Source organism: Myxocyprinus asiaticus, chromosome 32 (genome assembly GCF_019703515.2).
Source record: "Myxocyprinus asiaticus isolate MX2 ecotype Aquarium Trade chromosome 32, UBuf_Myxa_2, whole genome shotgun sequence".
NCBI classification, from domain to species: domain Eukaryota; kingdom Metazoa; phylum Chordata; class Actinopteri; order Cypriniformes; family Catostomidae; genus Myxocyprinus; species Myxocyprinus asiaticus.
In genome coordinates, this window is record NC_059375.1 from 16579438 (window position 1) to 16598022 (window position 18585).

The window sequence follows — 18585 nt, forward strand, 5'->3', positions numbered from 1 at the left end:
TATATCTTCAGAAGCGATGTGACAAGTGGGAAGAAACGGCTCAATATTTAAGTCCTTTTTTACTATAAATCCTTCTTCCTTCTCAGTCAGTCTCCACTTTCACATTCTCCTTCTGTTTTTGGTGATTCACATTTTTCATGCATATCACCCCCTACTGGGAGGGGAGGAGAATTAATGATAAAAATGACTGGGGTCAAATGGATTACTTTTATGCTCCCTTTATGTGGATTTTGGAGCTTCCAAATTTTGGCACCCATTCACTTTGCATGGTGTAGAAAAATCTTTATTTATGTTCTGCAAAAGAAAGAAAGAATGTCATACACACGAGTAAATCATGAGAGAATTTTCATTTTTGGGTGAACTATCCCTTTAAGAAGTGCATAAATATTATTCAGATATTTTGTCTCATAGCTTTATAGTTAGAACTTTGGCTGCATTTGGAAAGCCTAATATGTAGTCTAGGTCTCTATCAATTAATTTACACAAACTTTAGCTGTTTTTCAAATAATTAAAATCTAATATAATATTCAGTGTATTAGCTGAATGTTAAAAGATTGGCATCGTAGTAACCAAGGTCATTATGTCATGTGTAGTCTTACCTGATGCAATTAAAAATACAGGGACTTTTTTTCTCTACTAATGGATGTAGTAAAATACGAGCTACATGTGCTATCACATTTATGTTTGTGTCTGCAGGTGTTTGGGTGTGCTCATAGTTCAGAAGTTTTGCAGTAAAATAGAGGTCTGTGCATGAGGACGTGTTGACCTGCGGCTCTAACATCATAAGACTCCTCAAACAGACCCTCCTCATGCGTCAGGACTCTCTGATGTCTCAGAGCCTGTAGCAAAGAAATACTTTCATCAGCAGATACACTAAACAGATGGCAGAATCCACTTATTATTCCTGTGTGAAGTTTAAGGGAGATTGTGCTTGATAATATCATCAGGTAGAGCTCTCATTTGAGAGGGTGGAAGTGAGAACAGCAGACACATGTAAGCGTCTATTGCAGGGCAGCCTCTGAGGATTGATATTGATTATAGTATGGTAGAAAAGTTTTCTTTGCAGCACAGTCTTGAGCTGATTAATGTATGTGCTTTGTCACATTTTCAGGGCAGTAAGTGCCAATTACCGTGACTCAAGAGGCAGGGTTGGGTGATGTCAGAATTCGTGGGTTCAGTTCTTTAGTAATGGGACTCCTTTGTGTGGCTTATGAGATTTTAAGTATCTCAAATGCCTTAAATATCATTTATATCTGCTCAATATAGGCTAATTGCTGCTTTTGTCAAGGTTTGTCTGGTTTCATTCACTGGCATTGTCATTCAAAATTAATTTATTGTGCTGAAAGTGTCCAACATGGGCCTTCCCAAATAGAATAAAACTGCTTTTTCCAAGTGTACATCATATATTGGTCAAAAGTACTATTAAATTATTAAGCTGTAAAACCACTTGGTGCACCATTAATACTCCTGGCTTGTCAGTCACTTACACAAACAAACAAACAAGCAGTGTTTTGGTCCATTGTACCCACGTAGCTGGAGGGCTTGGGTGACATCTAACAATAGAGGTGAGGACACGGTATGTTTGGAGTCTGGAAGCAGGGGAAATCCTTTCAGCTGCTCTGTGACTTGCCAGCCCTCTCCTTGACAACACACCTCGCCCATTACAGACCAGTTCATCTTTGACATATGAGAGAGTGAGTAGGAATGAGTAAGCAGAGCAAAGTCACTGGATCTCCGATCAGACGTGTTTAACCTCTCAGGCAACTGTTTGTATTCTAAACCTCAGCCACCGTACACAGCCGTCATGCTGCCAGTCTGTTAGGATCAGCCATATTTAAGCTGTCACTGCTTCCATCGAAGTTAATTGGCTTTGCACCATGACTTTGCATTTGACCTTTGTGTACTCCAGAGCTCTGACCCTGTTGTTTGTGTCTGATCATGATACATCCCACATAGTCATCCAAAATTGATGAATAAATGCTTAATATGACACTAACATTTTCACTACATTGGCTGTAGTATTCTTTTTGACCCTGTCATTGGTTGTTAAAGCAAAGCGTTTCTCAGTTTGTCTCCTTTTTAAAAGATGTACAAAAACATTACGCTCAGACAACATTACTGAGGCACCAATATTTATTTATTTATTTATTTATTTATTTTAGGTTTTTGATTTAGCCGTAGGCACCAGTTTTATTTGTCTACTTATATCCATCTTGCCCTCTGCAACAGGATTGCAGTCTGTGCAGAAAGCTGAGGCCCACGTATCTGGACCTACTGCCCCTAACAAAGTTGGCAGATACTTTATAACAACCATGCCAGAGCAATGTTTTGTTGTAATTCAGCATAAGTCCCCACTAGTTGCACAAATATTTTGTATGTATTATTATGTAACTACATTCTGTCCTTCTGTACTGCAGTATGACCAGATCAGCAGGCTGTTTCACACATCACATGACAGCAGTCTTAAAACAAACACTGGTGCATACCTAAAAATAAACATAATTATGAATACATACGATGACAAGAAAAAGTATGTGAACCCTTTGGAATTAGCTGGTTTTCTGCATTAATTTGGTCATAAAAGGTGATCTCATCTTCAAAGTCACAAGTATAAACGAACACAATGTGCTTCAGCTAACAACACACAAACAATTATAATCTTTAATGTCTTTATTGAACACATACCATAAAACATTAACAGTGCTGTGGAAAAAGTAAGTGAACCCTTGAATTTAATAACTAGGCGATCCTCCTTTGGCAACAATTACCTCAATCAAGCACTTCCGGTAGCTGCGGATTAGACCTGAACAATGTTCAGAAGGAATTTTGGACCATTCTTCCATACAGAACTGCCGTATTTTTTGGATGTCTGGTGTAAACATCTCTTTTTAGGTCATTCCACTGTAACGATTATTTTGATAATCAACTAATCTAACGATTATTAGAACGATTATTCGACTATTCGGGCAGTTATTGCAACGATTATTCATTAGCTTTTAACCAACTATTCAGCTTGTGCCCCGAGATAAAAGGTTGTATTAAACATGCTTACTAACAATAAATAGGACAAAATCATCATTTAAAAATACCTCTAAATGACATTCACTGAATTAAAGGGAATTTTTTATTATTTTTTATTATGTTTAATTAAAAAAAAAAATTCACTGCAATTGTTATCAATTGTTTTTGTCTTGTTTTCCATTTAAATTGTCTAAAAATCCTTAAAAAAAAGATACATTTACTTAAGAAGCAACATATAATATATTTAGACTTACTTTCAGAAAATGTATCTTGAATATAAGTGTATTTTGTATGTAAATTTTCACTTAAAAATATATACTCATTCAGGATATATTCTCTGAAAGTAAGTCTAAATATATTATATGTTGCTTCTCAGGTGAATGCATCTTTTTTTTAAGGATTTTAGATATTTAAAAATATTTGAATTTTTAATATTATATTCAACATTCTCAAATAACAAATGTTTCATCTGCAGTATAGCTCCTAAATTAAATGTATTTTGTTTTAAAACATCCACTTTTCCCCCAATTTGGAATGCCCAGTTCCCAATGCGCTCTAAGTCCTCGTGGTAGCATAGTGACTCGACTCAATCCGGGTGGTGGAGGACGAATCTCAGTTGCCTCCATGTCTGAGACAGTCAATCCGTGCATCTTATCACGTGGCTTGTTGAGAACGTTACCACGGAGACGTAGTGCGTGTGGAGGCTTCAAGCTGTTTTCCGCGGCATCCACACACAACTCACCACACGCCCCACCGAGTGCGAACTACATTATAGCGACCACGAGGAGGTTACCCTATGGGACTCTACCCTCCCTAGCAACTGGGCCAATTTGGTTGCTTGGGAGAGCTGGCTGGAGTCACTCAGCACGCCCTGGATTCGAACTCGTGACTCCAGAGGTGGTAGTCAGCGTCTTTACTCACTGAGCTACCCAGGCCCCCAAACTCTCTCTTCATAATAAGATTTTCTTTACGATAAGAAACACACAGTGACACATTATGATTCAATACGTCGCGAGCCATCACGTTATAATCTAGCTGCAGTGTCCCCACACCAAAGTGAGCATCAACCGGGATGCAGTTTCAATCTCTCCCCCTTAAATCGGGTCACTTTACGCGATTCATAGAAGTGGCGCTGACCACAGAGAGAAATGCCAGTTTCGAGTTTGTACTTATTTACATGACCTGCTTCCTTATTATTTGAACTTTAATAAAGGATGCATTAAAGATATGACACCGGCGTGTTTCCTTTAAAGGCACACATGTTTTGCTTATGTGAAACGGCAGCTCCGGCTCCGCTTTATTTCACAATGAAAGTGCTTCTGTATTTACTTATTTTGTATTGTTTTATAATTCCCTCATACTGCGCGATCTACATCAGCTGAAGCTGTTTGGAAAGTTTCGAGTACATCTGAACTGTGAGCTGTCTTCCTCTCCTCAATCAGGCTCGAGCTGAAGTGCTCCTCTCATGCACCATCATTAGTTTCATTTGATCTCATGTTACGTTAAATAAGATCAAATGACTATTCGACAACAAAAAAATGTTGTCGACAATTTGTTGTTGTCGATAACCTTGACTAGAGCCTGACCGATATGGGATTTTTGAGACGGATACCGATTTTAGAGGGGGAAAATTCACTGATTACCGATATGGTGGTTGATATAGCTAATTTTTGAGCTGGAATGATAACAGACATTTTCTATGTGGATTTTTCACCGATATGACTATGCAAAGGTACTCAGAAGGCTGCTTTTTTAAACAAATATTTTTATCAAAGAATATTTGATATTATTATTATTAGACATTGTCAACAAATTCTAGAAATGAACACTGCGGAAAAAAAAGAATAAATAAAAATACAATAAATAGCTTAATAAACATCAGTACTGTTAGTATAAGTCAATGGATGACCATTTAAATAAAGAATAAATAAAAATACAATAAATAGCTAAAACATCAGTATTGTTTAGTATCAGTCAGTTGCTGACCATTTAAATAAAGAATAAATAAAAATAAAATAAATAGCTAAATAAACATCAGTAGTACTGTTTAGTATCAGTCAAATGCTGACTATTTTAATATTGCCAGTCAATGAGGGGCAGGCTGTAAAACAAGAAGCATTTACACCTGCCGAGTCAAAAGATAAACAGCGGCAGCGGTGTTACACTGTATTCTGCTATACAAGTTCAAGGGAAACTTTCAACGGTGGAAAACCAGACTTCTAAATATTATATTTTATAAATGCAATGACTGGAATTGTTCGGTTGAAGGGGGTACCAAACTGTGAATCCTGAACAAAACAGTTTGGTGAATACATGTTTACACATTAGCTTCCACTCAGCTGACAAGCAATGAAAGTAGCTACGTAGTTAGCTAGTTAGCTATAAGCTCATTGTCAAGGAGAGTAAAAGATGGATGTTGTTTATTTACTTTCCAGCATTGTGTCTCACCAACTAGGTAACAATATAGCTTGAAATCATAACTCAACAGACACAATCCACCACCACACCGTTGTCTGCTGAGCTGCAAAAAGATGTTCTGACAAACTGTAGCTGGCTAACATAGCAAACAGATGTGATAAACATGAGTAACATGGTTGTCAGAGACAGGGTTAACGTTATATTGAAAAGGGAAAATGATGAGGTCATTGTTTATTAACTTTCCTGTATGTATTTCACAAACTATTTAGCAACTTACCGTGAAGACACCGCTTAACTCCACCCTGTCTGCAGAACCTCCGTCAGCTCAGCTCTGTAAACAGTGGAGTCAGAGCGCGCTCTGCTGGACAAACTATGTTATGACACCAATTCTAAAGCATTGTTTTCTGCATTATATGTTCTGAAAAAAAGTTTTTATATCTGCGCATATCGGTAAACGTATACGGCAATACCGATATATCTGTGAAATTTATTCGGTCGGGCACTAACGTCGACTAATCGTTTCAGTACTATTCCACAGAATCTCTACTGGGTTAAGGTTTGGGCACTAATTGGGACACTCCAAAAGGTGGATTTTCTTTTATTGAAGGCATTCTGTAGTCGATTTTTTTTATTTTTTTTCCCCCTATGTTTAGGGTCATTGTCCTGCTGCATCACCCAGCTTCTACTGAGCTTCAGCTGGTGCACAGCCACCCTGTCATTATCCTGTAGGATATCTTGATAAAATTAGGAATTAATTGAAAAAATTACAAGCGGTCCAGGCCCTGAAGCAGCAAAGCAATCCCAAATCATGATGCTCCCTACACCATACTTCACTGTTGGGATGATGTTTTCATTTTGGTATGTAGTGCCCTTTTTACGCCATACGTAGTGCTGCGTTTTCTTCCCAAACAATTCAACCTCAGTTTCATCAGTCCACAAAACATTTTCCCAGTAGTGCTGTGGAGTGTCAAGGTGGTCTTTGGCAAACTTCAGGCACGCAGCAATGTTTTTGTTGGAAAGCAGCGGCTTCCTTCATGCTGTTTTGTCATGGACACCATGCCTGTTTAATGTTTTCTGTATAGTAGACTCATGAACAGAGATGTTAACCAGTTCCAGTAATTCCTTCAAGTCTTTAGCTGTCACTCTACGGTTCTTTTTTACCTCATTGAGTATTCTGCTGTGTGTGGATGGCCACTTCTAGGGAGAGTAGCCACAGTACTAAATCATCTCCATTTATAGACAGTTTGTCTAACTGTGGACAGATAATTATTTAAGCTCTTCAAGATAACTTTGTAACCCTGTACAGCTTTATGCAAAACAAAATTTCTTCTGAGATCTCTTTTTTGCAAGACAAGGTCCACATCAGCAGATGCTTCTTGTGAACAGCAAACTCAATGTTTGAGTGTTTTTTTTATAAGTCTAACCCACACTTCCAATCTCGTTTTATTAATTGGATGCCAAGTGTGCCAACTCCGAACTGTAATTCACTTTTGTTGACGTCATTAGCCAAAGGGGTTCACATACTTTTTCCAACCTACACTCTGAATGTTTGAATAATGTGTTCAGGATGTACAAGAACAATACAATCATTTGTGTGTTATAAGTTAAAACAGATTGGGTTTGTTCATTATTGTAACTTAGATGAAGATCAAACCAGATTTTAAGACAAATTTATACATAAATGCAGGTAATTCCAAAGGGTTCACATACTTTTCTTGCCACTGTATATGGTTCTTGAATATTGTGTAACAGTGTGAAACCTTTCTATCTGTATCTTCTAGAGATATATTGAGTATGAGGACTCTCAAGAGCAGGACAAGAAAGATCTGCAGAACCGTGTGCTGCTTCTGGAGGCCCAGACCAGACAGATGGAGTTCAAGACCAAGAACTCTGCAGACCAGAGTAAGTCATCACTTCACTTTGACACCTAGAAAACCCTTTCCTTTTTCTTTGATAACTGTTATGATCTTTATAAGGTCGAGTCTTTCCCGTAAAAGAGGCAAACCTTTTATATTCTCTTGAACACCGGGTCACATCTCCGATAGTTCAACATTTCACCCAGCCAGAGATTCACTCATTCACTGGATAGAAAGTCTGTTGATCTCTGGGTGTTTGACTGAGAATGGGCTGAACTGCATTATAGCTTAAGGCCTGTTGAACTTCCCCACATGATAGGTGGATGACTTTGTTTTCTGACAAACTCTGCTTTAGGTGGGTAGCACATTACGTAAATGCTCCTGGCAAATGTGTCCATCTATTCGATGTTATCATATTTTTTTGTGTCTTGAGGACTAAAAAAATTTTGCTCCCAGTATTTCAACAATCTAGCATGATTGACATGATTCCATCAATTAGGTTTATTCAGGAACTTCCCATTTTGTGGTTTACAGAAATGTTTGTCTATGTCTGATTGTCTGATTTACAGTTTGTTGTATTGGAGAACTGTCTGATATGATGGACAGCTGTCATGGACGGATACACACTGACATTTGCCATAACAACAGCTTGTATACTCACTCTTTCACTCACTCACTCACTCTCTCACTCTAGAATCTATGTCTTGGGCCAACAGGTGCATGACATGCACCCAACATCTTTCCAATTTTATAAGGTAAAATGGTGTACTCAAATACACATAACATATTGAAATGTAAATGTATGAAAACATTTAATGAAGGCTTTTGTTATTTCAGTAAAGTGATATACACTTTTTATGCACTTTTTTTATTTGGCCATTAAAAGAACAGTTCACCCAAACGTGATAATTCTGTCATTACTCACCTTCATGCCTCACCAGATGTGTACGACTTTCTTTCTTCTGCAGAACACAAATGAAGATTTTTAGAAGAATATCTCAGCTCTGTAGGTCTATACAATGCAAGTGAATGGTGACCAAAAATGTGAAGCTCCAAAAAGCACAAAGGCAGAATAAAAGTAATCCATAAAACTTTAGTGGTTTAATCTATGTCTTTAGAAGAGTCGGTTTTGGGTGAGAACAGAACAAAATATATCTCCTTTTTCACTGTACAACTTGCCATTGCAGTCTCAATGGTACAATCATGATTTCAAGCTCGATTACACTTACTAGTGCTTGGCGCATGCGCAGAGGGCTAGATAGCACTGTAGGACGTGTAATCGAGTTTGAAATCGTGATCGCCAAGAAGACTGCAGGTGTCAAGATTTATAGTAAAAAAAATTATATTCTGGTCTGTTCTAACCCATAGCCAATTGGATCGCTTTAGAAGACATTGATTAAACCACTGAGGTCTTATGGATTACTTTAATGCTGCCTTTATATGCTTTTTGGTGCTTCACAGTTTTGGTCACCATTCACTCGCATTGTATGGACCTACAGAGCTGAGATATTCTTCTGAAAATCGTCATTTGTGTTCTACTGAAGAAAGTCATACACATCTGGGATGGCATGAGTGTGAGTAAATGGTGAGACCATTTTCATTTTGAGTAAACTACTCCTTTAAATTTACTAAAGTCCATCTGATGGTTGCAAAAAACCCCTAAAGTAAAAAAATTTAAAATAAAATAAAAACCCTAGGGTTTTCTTAACTTATAGTTTCTTGCAACTGGGCCCATGCCTTTAGACTATTTTCGTAATCCTCCTTGTCTCTCGAATCACGCGTTTGAGCAAGTTACATATTGTCTTGATAGAATCTCTGATTTAAACTTCCGTAGCTAAAATGTTGTTAGAGTTAGTTTGATTCATTTTCGTGAATCAGCTCAAACTGTCTGTTTCATTAAATCAATTCAAAACTCTGATTTTACGATTTATGTCATTAACTCAAAAATGTTCACCAAAATCTCTGTGTAGAATCTGCTATGTATGTAGATGAATATTGCTGTGTATTTCTGTGTATTGCTGTACTGGTGCATTTAAATGAAAGCAATTAAATGTAATCCTTTTCATTTAGTGTGTACTGTGGAAAACATGGCATGATTATTTTAACTTGATGTTTTTTTTTACTGTATTGTTTGCCTTTAACATTTTGAATCTGCATCACTACAGTGGGCGAATGATTGAAATTATGGTTCATCTGATTGAAATCACACTTTTAAGCCATTTCAGTGCAAACACACTAAAATGAAAGTATACTGTTGGCCTATCAAATGTCATTAAAAGGCAGATAAATAAATTTGTTCAGCCTAGCCCTAATGATCATATATTGCAGGAACTTCTGCTCTTCCTCTTTCATCCTCCTTCCTCTTATTCACAATCATTAAATAATAGGAGGTATATTTCACTCTATTTTACACCAGATACTCGACTCTGAGGGATCCTTTATCTGACCTGTCTTGAGATGATAAAAACAGAGAGAAAAGTTGCTCCGATATCTCCAGACATAATGCTATTGCCATTTACTGTGAGAGAGAATATTCTGTCAATAACCATGGTCTTAACCTCCGGTTTTAAGAAAATTAAAGATAAAATAGTTTATATGAACAATATTCAGAGATATTCTTATTGATTAGATTAGAAAAGAAACTTCAGTTGCCAAACAGCTGTGCCAGTGGAAATTGTTGTAGGGACAATGCAACATAAGAAACAGTGTGTGAAAGTGCTGTGTGCATTTGTGCAATACATAACTAAATACATTAAACTATACAGTATACACCACAATATCTTACTATACAATATAAACCACAGAATACATTACAAAAATACAGTACAATTTACAATACAAACAAACAAAATGTGATACAGTGCAGACAGATTATGGGTGGGGGACATGGGAGGATTCAGTAAAGTCTGATAGATTAGAAGCCTATTTGTTAGCGTAAGTTTATCACGAGTTCCCCTTTTCAATCTTTTACAGTTGTTAGCGCAAGAATGAGAAATTTTCAGAATGAAAGTTATGCATGATTGAATGTAATTTTGTTTCCTGTGTTGTATTTCCTATGGAAACAAAAGGTTGGGGTAAGACATATGGAAGGGCTTATGCATAGTCCACTTGCAAATTTGGCCTTAAAGCTCACAGAACTAAAAGCCACAAAACTACAATTTGATTTAAAGGGATAGTTCACCCCAAAATGCGAATTCTCTCATCATTTACTCACCCTCATGCCATTCCAGATGTGTATGACTTTCTTTCTTCTGCAGTAAACAATTGAAGATTTTTAGAAGAATTTTTCAGCTCTGTAGGTCTATACAATGCAAGTGAATTGTGGCCAGAACTTTGAAGGTCCAAAAAGCACACAAAGGCAGCATAAAAGTAATCAATATGACTCCAGTGGTTAAATCTATGTCGGATTCATATTTAAGTCCTTTTTTTACTATTAATCTCCACTTTTACATTCTTCTTTTGTTTTTGGTGATTCACATTCTTTGTGCATATTGCCACCTACTGGGCAGGGATGAGAATTTATAGTAAAAAAGGACTTCAGTATTGACCTGTTCCTGTTTGTCATATCGCTTCTGAAGACGTGGATTTAACCACTGGAGTCATATGGATTAATTTTATGCTGACTTTATGTGCTTTTTGGTCCTTCAAAGTTCTGGCCACCTTTCACTTGCATTGTATGGACCTACAGAGCTGAGATTTATTTTTTTAAATCTTTGTGTTCAGCAGAAAGAAAGTCATACACATCTGGAATGGCATGAAGGTGAGTAAATGATGAGAGAATTTTCATTTTTGGGTGAACTGTCCCTATAAGGCTGCCTGTTCCTGAAAGGATTATGGTGTGCTAACCTGTCCTGACTCTTGATGGCCATTTGGAGCATTTCATGGAGCCCAAAACGTTTTCTGGGGCTTTGTTTTGGCATGTCATTATCCACTGATAAGATTGTTTTCTGTTGCACTACCGACCCCTTGTGGCTGTGTGTTGTTACTACAGAAAAATCTCAGGAGGCTATTCAAATCCTTACAAGAAAACCTTTCCCTCTGAAGCTAAATGCAATCACAGTAGACCTGTGTTTTATATTTTGGTGGTGTTACCTAGTGGGTAAAGATCTGGGCTGGTAACTAAAAGGTTGAAGATACATCAAATAAAGATACATAATGATTCTAAGATGATGCTACTCTTGTTATTAGTTGGAAGATTAGAAGAGCGTGAAGCTGAGCTGAAGAAAGAATACAATGCCCTCCATCAGAGACACACAGAGGTAAGAATCACTGTACATCCCTGGTGGTTATTTTTTTTTTTCTCTTTATGTTGTGTTTGTGCCATTGTGAAAGAGGTTTTGCATGTGTATAGCTGTCTTTTGCAGCTGTCACCAAACAATAATGTAGGTGTCCCATGACAGACTGCCTGATATCACACTGACTGTGTATCTCTGCACCTATTTTGACTTGCAGATGATCCACAGTTACATGGAGCACTTGGAACGTACCAAATACCAGCAGCTGACAGGAGAAACCACAGACTCAGGAACACTCGGCAGAATTAAGTGAGGTTTTTTTAATTTTTTTATTTGTTCTCTCATTTCTGGTTCATTCATACATACTACAGTGTATTTCATCCACCTACACATTTAAAAACGTTATTAAACCAGTTACTACTAATATAAAGCAAGCTTCAGTTCGTTGATTTTCCTGTAATATTAACGCTGTTTAGTGAGCAATTCCATCAGTTTCCCTGTGCTGGTATCAGTCATTCTGCTAGAATTAGGTACTTAACCCCTGCGCGCTCTCCCACGTGTATGTATGCACACAGCCACTGTGAGTATCTCTTAATGTAGGTCAGTAGTGTGTCTCAACTGAGTGTGATGTTGATGGATGGAGAGTGAGAGAATCGTCTGGCTGATGTTAATGAAGATAGAAGCAGCGAGAAGGGTCACACAGTCATTCTGTAATAGAGTGACAGTTTGGAATGGAGACACAACACATATTTCACACCTCTCTCATGCTTATTTTGATGTATGTGGTTTCCATAAAGGTTTAAGTGCTGGCTGGCTGCAGTGTGTGCGTGCTTGCATTTTTCTGCACGGTTAACATGGTTAAATGATGTTTCCTAGACATAGACTGTGAGCCACGCTGCAGATGTTGGGAGAATCATGTGTTGTTTGTGATGGACATGGTGTCTGGTTTAAATATGGGTTGGTTTTAGGGCCCATCTGCTGATTGAGAGTATTACGGGATTATTTTGAAAGTGTATCTGTTAAATCAAATGGTTTGGAAAAACACCAGTGTGGACTAAAGTGTCAGTGCCGTTACATTCTTGTATTCGTCAGCTCTGTTTCCTTTTTAATTAGTCCATGTAAACATGGGTGCCTTTGATCATTGAAACTCATCTAAGTTTTTTTTTTTTTTTTTTTTTTTTTTTTTTTTCAGTTGTTATCAGTTATTACAGTGTGCCATGCTTAAAACAGTTAAACTTTTAGAAACACAGCTGGTTCTGTTCAGGGACCAAAATTAAATCTCAGTCACCAAGCGTAAAATGCAAGTACTTATTAGAAAAAAGAAAGAAATTGAAATGAAATGATTTACTCACAGGTTACTTCATAGGCCATTATCACACTTCTGTGTTCGCACAGAAGAAGCTTTGTTTAGTAGCATAAAACAACTTTTTCAATGGCAGTGCCTATTGTGCGGTATTATTATGATCTATTTTATGTACAGTTTATCTCAAATACTTCAAATATTTTGTTCTAAACAGACCTGTCTCATCTTTCAATCATTACTCATGGATGAGGATGCAAAGAAATGTTACGTTTATTTATTATTTTAAACAGGATGTATGTGAGCAGGGAGCTCTTCACAGAGTGTAAGTAAAAAAAATTTTATTAGAGGAATGCAAGAATATAGTACAAACAGCAGTACATTTTACAAATTAAAGAGCATTAGAACAAGACAGGGGTATGCCAGCAAAAAAAATTAATAATAATAATAATATTCCGAGTAAAGATTGTACAGACTATGAGAAATGCTAATGATCACGTTGCTTTCATGTACTTACTTTTTATCATCTCTATGTACGATATAAGTTAAGATTTAAATTAAGAAACATTTCCATCCCAGAGTCCGATTACAGAAAATAACAGGTTTAATCAGTGGTTGATTTGTAAAAAAAGTTCTCAGAAATGTAATCTTTGTGTCCAATTTGGTTTCATACATAAAAAAAACAAAAAAAAAAAACAAAAAAAAACTTTATAGCATTTTTTACAAAAATATTTAAAACTTTCAAATTGTCATGTGGTGTAACCAAGTAAAAAGTATAATAATAATTTCTTTGCAACTTATAATATAATATACAGTTGTGCTCAAAAGTTTGCATACCCTGACAGAAATTGTGAAATTTTGGCATTTATTTTGAAAATATGACTGATCATGCAAAAAAACTGTCTTTTATTTAAGGATAGTGATCATATGAAGCCATTTATTATCACATAGTTGTTTGACTTCTTTTTAAATCATAATGATAACAGAAATCACCCAAATGGCCCTGATCAAAAGTTTACATACCTTTGAATGTTTGGCCTTGTTACAGACACACAAGGTGACATACACAGGTTTAAATGGCAATTAAAGGTTAATTTCCCACACCTGTGACTTTTTAAATTGCAATTAGTGTCTGTGTGTAAATAGTAAATGAGTTTGTTAGCTCTCACGTGGATGCACTGAGCAGGCTAGATACTATGTTTGGAGAGGGGTCAACAAGTATTGTGCTCCTTGAAACAACCACACAGTTTTTTTCCAGAGCAGCCTGTATTTCTACTGAGGTTACCTGTGGGGTTTTCTTTGTATCCCGAACAATTCTTCTGGCAGTTGTGGCTGAAATCTTTCTTGGTCTACCTGACCTTAGCTTGGTATCAAGAGATCCCCGAATTTTCCACTTCTTAATAAGTGATTGAACAGTACTGACTGGCATTTTCAAGGCTTTGGATATCTTTTTATATCCTTTTCCATCTTTATAAAGTTCCATTACCTTGTTACGCAGGTCTTTTGACAGTTCTTTTCTGCTCCCCATGGCTCAGTATCTAGCCTGCTCAGTGCATCCACGTGAGAGCTAACAAACTCATTGACTATTTATACACAGACACTAACTGCAATTTAAAAAGCCACAGGTGTGGGAAATTAAACTTTAATTGCCATTTAAACCTGTGTGTGTCACCTTGTGTGTCTGTAACAAGGCCAAACATTCAAGGGTATGTAAACTTTTGATCAGGGCCATTTGGGTGATTTCTGTTATCATTATGATTTAAAAAAGGAGCCAAACAACTATGTGATAATAAATGGCTTCATATGAACAGTTTTTTTGTATGATCAGTCATATTTTCAAAATCAATGCCAAAATTTCACAGTTTCTGCCAGGGTATGCAAACTTTTGAGCACAACTGTATATACAACAGTTAGTTCCGGTCCTCGAATCTGACTGGACGAGAGACGTTCCATGAGCACTGATGGTCTCGCACGCTTCACTGTGTGCATCACTCCGCTTGTGTTTGTGTCGTTCTAATCTAAAGTGTAAAAGCAGTGCATATGTGTTAAGAGCTACTGTATGTGTCTCTTTTTACATGTATTTATTTTTTGACATTACATATGTTAGCCAGCAGTTGGTGGCAAAAGATAATTTTTGTGTGTAATATGAGCCAGTTAGGTGACGTGAAGTGAATCTGCGTCAACCAGTGTTTACATACAACAGCTTTCCATGATCGCTTGCATTACTACTACACTACTAAAGCTAGGAAATAGCTTTAAACGGATTTAAACGAACAACTTCAGCATTACGGCTCATCACAGCTGAGAGACACAACAGACTGATTAATTACAGAACTCAAGGTGCTTGCCTCTCACTGGAGTTTCCACATTGGAGAGGACATGCTGTTTAAAATGGTGGAGGACATTGCGTTTTCTATAGTGAATGACTCTTGCACACCGGCTACCATGAAATAGGAATACCCCAATTTGGACACTATTTTTCCACTGAGAAAGCTGATCTTCAGAAAGCTGACAGCATATCTGCTTGGGAGTGGCAACAGGTGATCGTACATGCTCCATCTCTCTCTCTCACACATCCTTGTTTATCCAATAACTTGTTAGAAACAGCCCAAGCCGTGATACTATTTCTGAAGTGACATTTTTGAATTACTAACGAAGACTTGGACCCATCATTTGGTTTGAACCAACAACGGCAGATTCTGATCCGTTGCGTAGAAAGTAGTTCCATGCGCAAATGCGTTTTTATGACCGTACTCAGTTTTTCCAAATTATTTTACATTTACTTGTTCATTGAACTGTTGTATATAAGCAATATCTCACTCGCAATCGTGCTATATGGCCCTAAATCAGCACTGCTGTGATTACCTATGGCCGAATCGCAGCAGTGCTGATGTAGGGCCATATCGCACTCTTGCTTGTGTGATATTGCTTAAATATATATAACCACCTTTCCATTTACTGTCAGGCAAGTATCCGTCTAAACATGCAGGCAGAAAATTACTTACACAGATGAAGACAAAAACAATTATAAATTTAAAAATAATAATTATAATGATGATAATAATCACTGAAATATAAATCATGGTTCGAGGTGAACATGTTTTTGTATTATTTTATGTTTTAAATCACAGATGTAGGCTATAGGCTGCAGAGTTGCGTTCACAATGAACTGCTCTGTGGAAATAAAGTGAACTGAACTCAAAGCACCTCTGAGATGTCTGAGGTCATTTGCAGCACTCATATACGATACTATTCTTGTAAAAAAAAAAAAAAATTCAGAAGACAGAAACAAAAAAAAAGAGTGAGAACCTTTTACATGCGTGTGTTCCACGAGACTGCACACCTCCGTACAAACATGCATGCGCATAGACGCTTTTCTGTCATCTGTTCTTAATATAATAAGTATATAAAAAATATAAAGTGTTTCTTCAAGCGCGTGTCTGTGTGTCTTCGGGCAAGTTATTTGTAATATTAATTTGATAATATTTATAGCCAAATAATAATAATAATAATAATAATTTAATACATGGGAAAACGAGCCAAATATCATCTTGGCGATCACTCTGACCATCGTCGATCCCCGAGATCATCGTCTGTCGGCACAACCCCAATGTGCATTTCTCTCTATAAATTAACAAAATGTTCAGACAGTCTCCTTGCTGGTTTTTCCGACACATTCAGAATCATTACAGCATTTGCGGTGTCGCTGCGGCTCGCTTCGTGCGTGCGCTTGTAAAAATTTACGGTTTAGTATTTCTCTGTAATGTAGAACAGTGTTAGCAATGTTACTTATTACATTCTTTCTCAGCCCTTGAACTCAAACCATTTTCTGATTGCCCCCCCCCCCCCCCAAAAAAAATATTTAAGTAATTAAATTAATAGCATAAACGTGCGACAACTAGTCGACTAATGGCTTAAACTAAAGCTAGTCAACTAGGAAAACATGTTGGTTACACCGTGACTTGGATTTGGTGGACAAAAGCATTTTTAAATATGAATCATATTTTAAAACACAATTGTTTCACTGCTTATTTTTAAAAAAAATGTTTTTTTAAGAAATAATAATAAAAGATTATTCTGCACTAGTCATGTCAACTTTTTCTTTTCTTCTCTCCACAAATTTCAGCTTATAATGAGACTTGACCACATGACATTTTTCACTTTTAAAAATATCAGTATGACTTTAAACTCAGAAATGTAAAATATGCTCATCATAGAAGAGGTGTATTCAAGTAAATGTTTTGTATGAATTGCATTTTTTTATGTATTTTTAATTTAATAGATCTGGACAAAAATGAGCGTCACTTCATTGATCCTTAGGACACATGGCCATAATATGCACCAGTTACCCACTGTTATTGTATTTTATGATGAATTGTGTGAAAAGAATCCACGTTAATATCATGAAAAAGGTTTTTTTTCTAGATCGCTCGCCCAATGTCACAGACACACATTTTTTCTACTCCAATAACTGAACTAGTAAAGGAAGTTTGGGCTGTTTCTATGAAGGATGCTTAAAGAGCGGTGTAGAAAAGTTGTTCTATACACAAAAGTGTTTTATGGGTGAAACCCTGAAAATTGTTTGAGTTAAAAAAACATGTACACATTGTAACTGTGCACTTGTCATACCTTATATTCTGTGTTCTCTTTTTTTTTTTATATTTTTTTTTTTAAATAAACCTCAGCTCGAGCCCTGGGTTTATTCGATGGAAACGTGGAGTTATATTGTCATTGTTTAAGTGCGATGATTAGGGATGTTCATTCGTGAGACGTGACCAAAGGCAATTTAAATAAATCATAGAGATGAAAATGTCCCAGTGTCTACAGCTGTATTATATTTCAAATAAACATGAACATGCTGCAATAGTGAAAACAGCAAACAGCTCTTCATGAACCGGGGAAACTTTGATCACCTCACACAGATACTATTATACATTAAAGTCAGTGGCGGGCCATGCATTTACAATCTAGGCCTTCAGTGTGATTCATGCCATTAAGAAAACAGTTTCACAATGAATAGGACACCCTACGCCTTTGGGCATCATACATTATGTCACAGCTAACTAGTAATACCAACTGACATTTTAAAAACACATCCACACACGAAAGCCAGAACTTGAAATGACACTTAATGCTCAAGCAAGCTTAATTTTAACTGCAGCATGACTGTTTGTGAAATGAACGTCTCCCAAACAGACATTCAAAAATCATAATTTTTCATATGAATCTACCAAGGAGGTCTATAGTACCTGGAAAAATCTAATAATATTTGTGATTTAAATGTTGCTTGCAATAAATTTTGTTTCGTCAGGGTACACGTTTATGCTGCGTTCCATTCAAGTTGGATGTGTGATATTCCTACTTGATATCGCCGACCATAAATGCATTCCATTCCCCGATATTCGGAACTGTAACGCTCCCGTTAGCTTAGCAGGGGTTTGACTCTCATTAGAGATGTCTCCTAGCAACCCAACTGATAAACAGTGCTGCAGCGCTAGCATTTGTGCTACAGGTGTACGATTATCAAAAGAGATTATAATGTTTTATACACCTGTTTCTGCAGGCGTTTGTTAAACAAGCTTTAATATCATGTAATGCAGAAATGAACTCATTTATCGATATTACTTAATAAAGTTAATGTTTTTCACTTACTTTGTATATCTCCCTGAGTGTCGACATGTTTGTGTGACATCATCCACCTACATCTCGGCAAAATCGGAGTTGAGAATTTCTGCACGAGCCTACAACTTGTAAT

At 36.8% G+C, this 18585-nt stretch overlaps 1 protein-coding gene across 3 annotated transcripts in view; it reads left to right on the forward strand.

The window, feature by feature from the left end:
- Window positions 1-18585, forward strand: part of LOC127423160 (C-Jun-amino-terminal kinase-interacting protein 4-like) — a 76865-nt gene that overhangs the window by 16387 nt on the left and 41893 nt on the right. For all 3 annotated transcript variants that reach the window (XR_007894285.1, XM_051667275.1, XM_051667276.1), the window contains exons 2-4: window positions 7221-7341; window positions 11484-11554; window positions 11748-11839. Coding sequence is in view for 2 of the 3 variants with exons in the window: in XM_051667275.1 (XP_051523235.1) it covers window positions 7221-7341; window positions 11484-11554; window positions 11748-11839 (284 nt within the window). In the remaining variant the exon portion in view is untranslated. The remainder of the gene's footprint in view (window positions 1-7220; window positions 7342-11483; window positions 11555-11747; window positions 11840-18585) is intronic.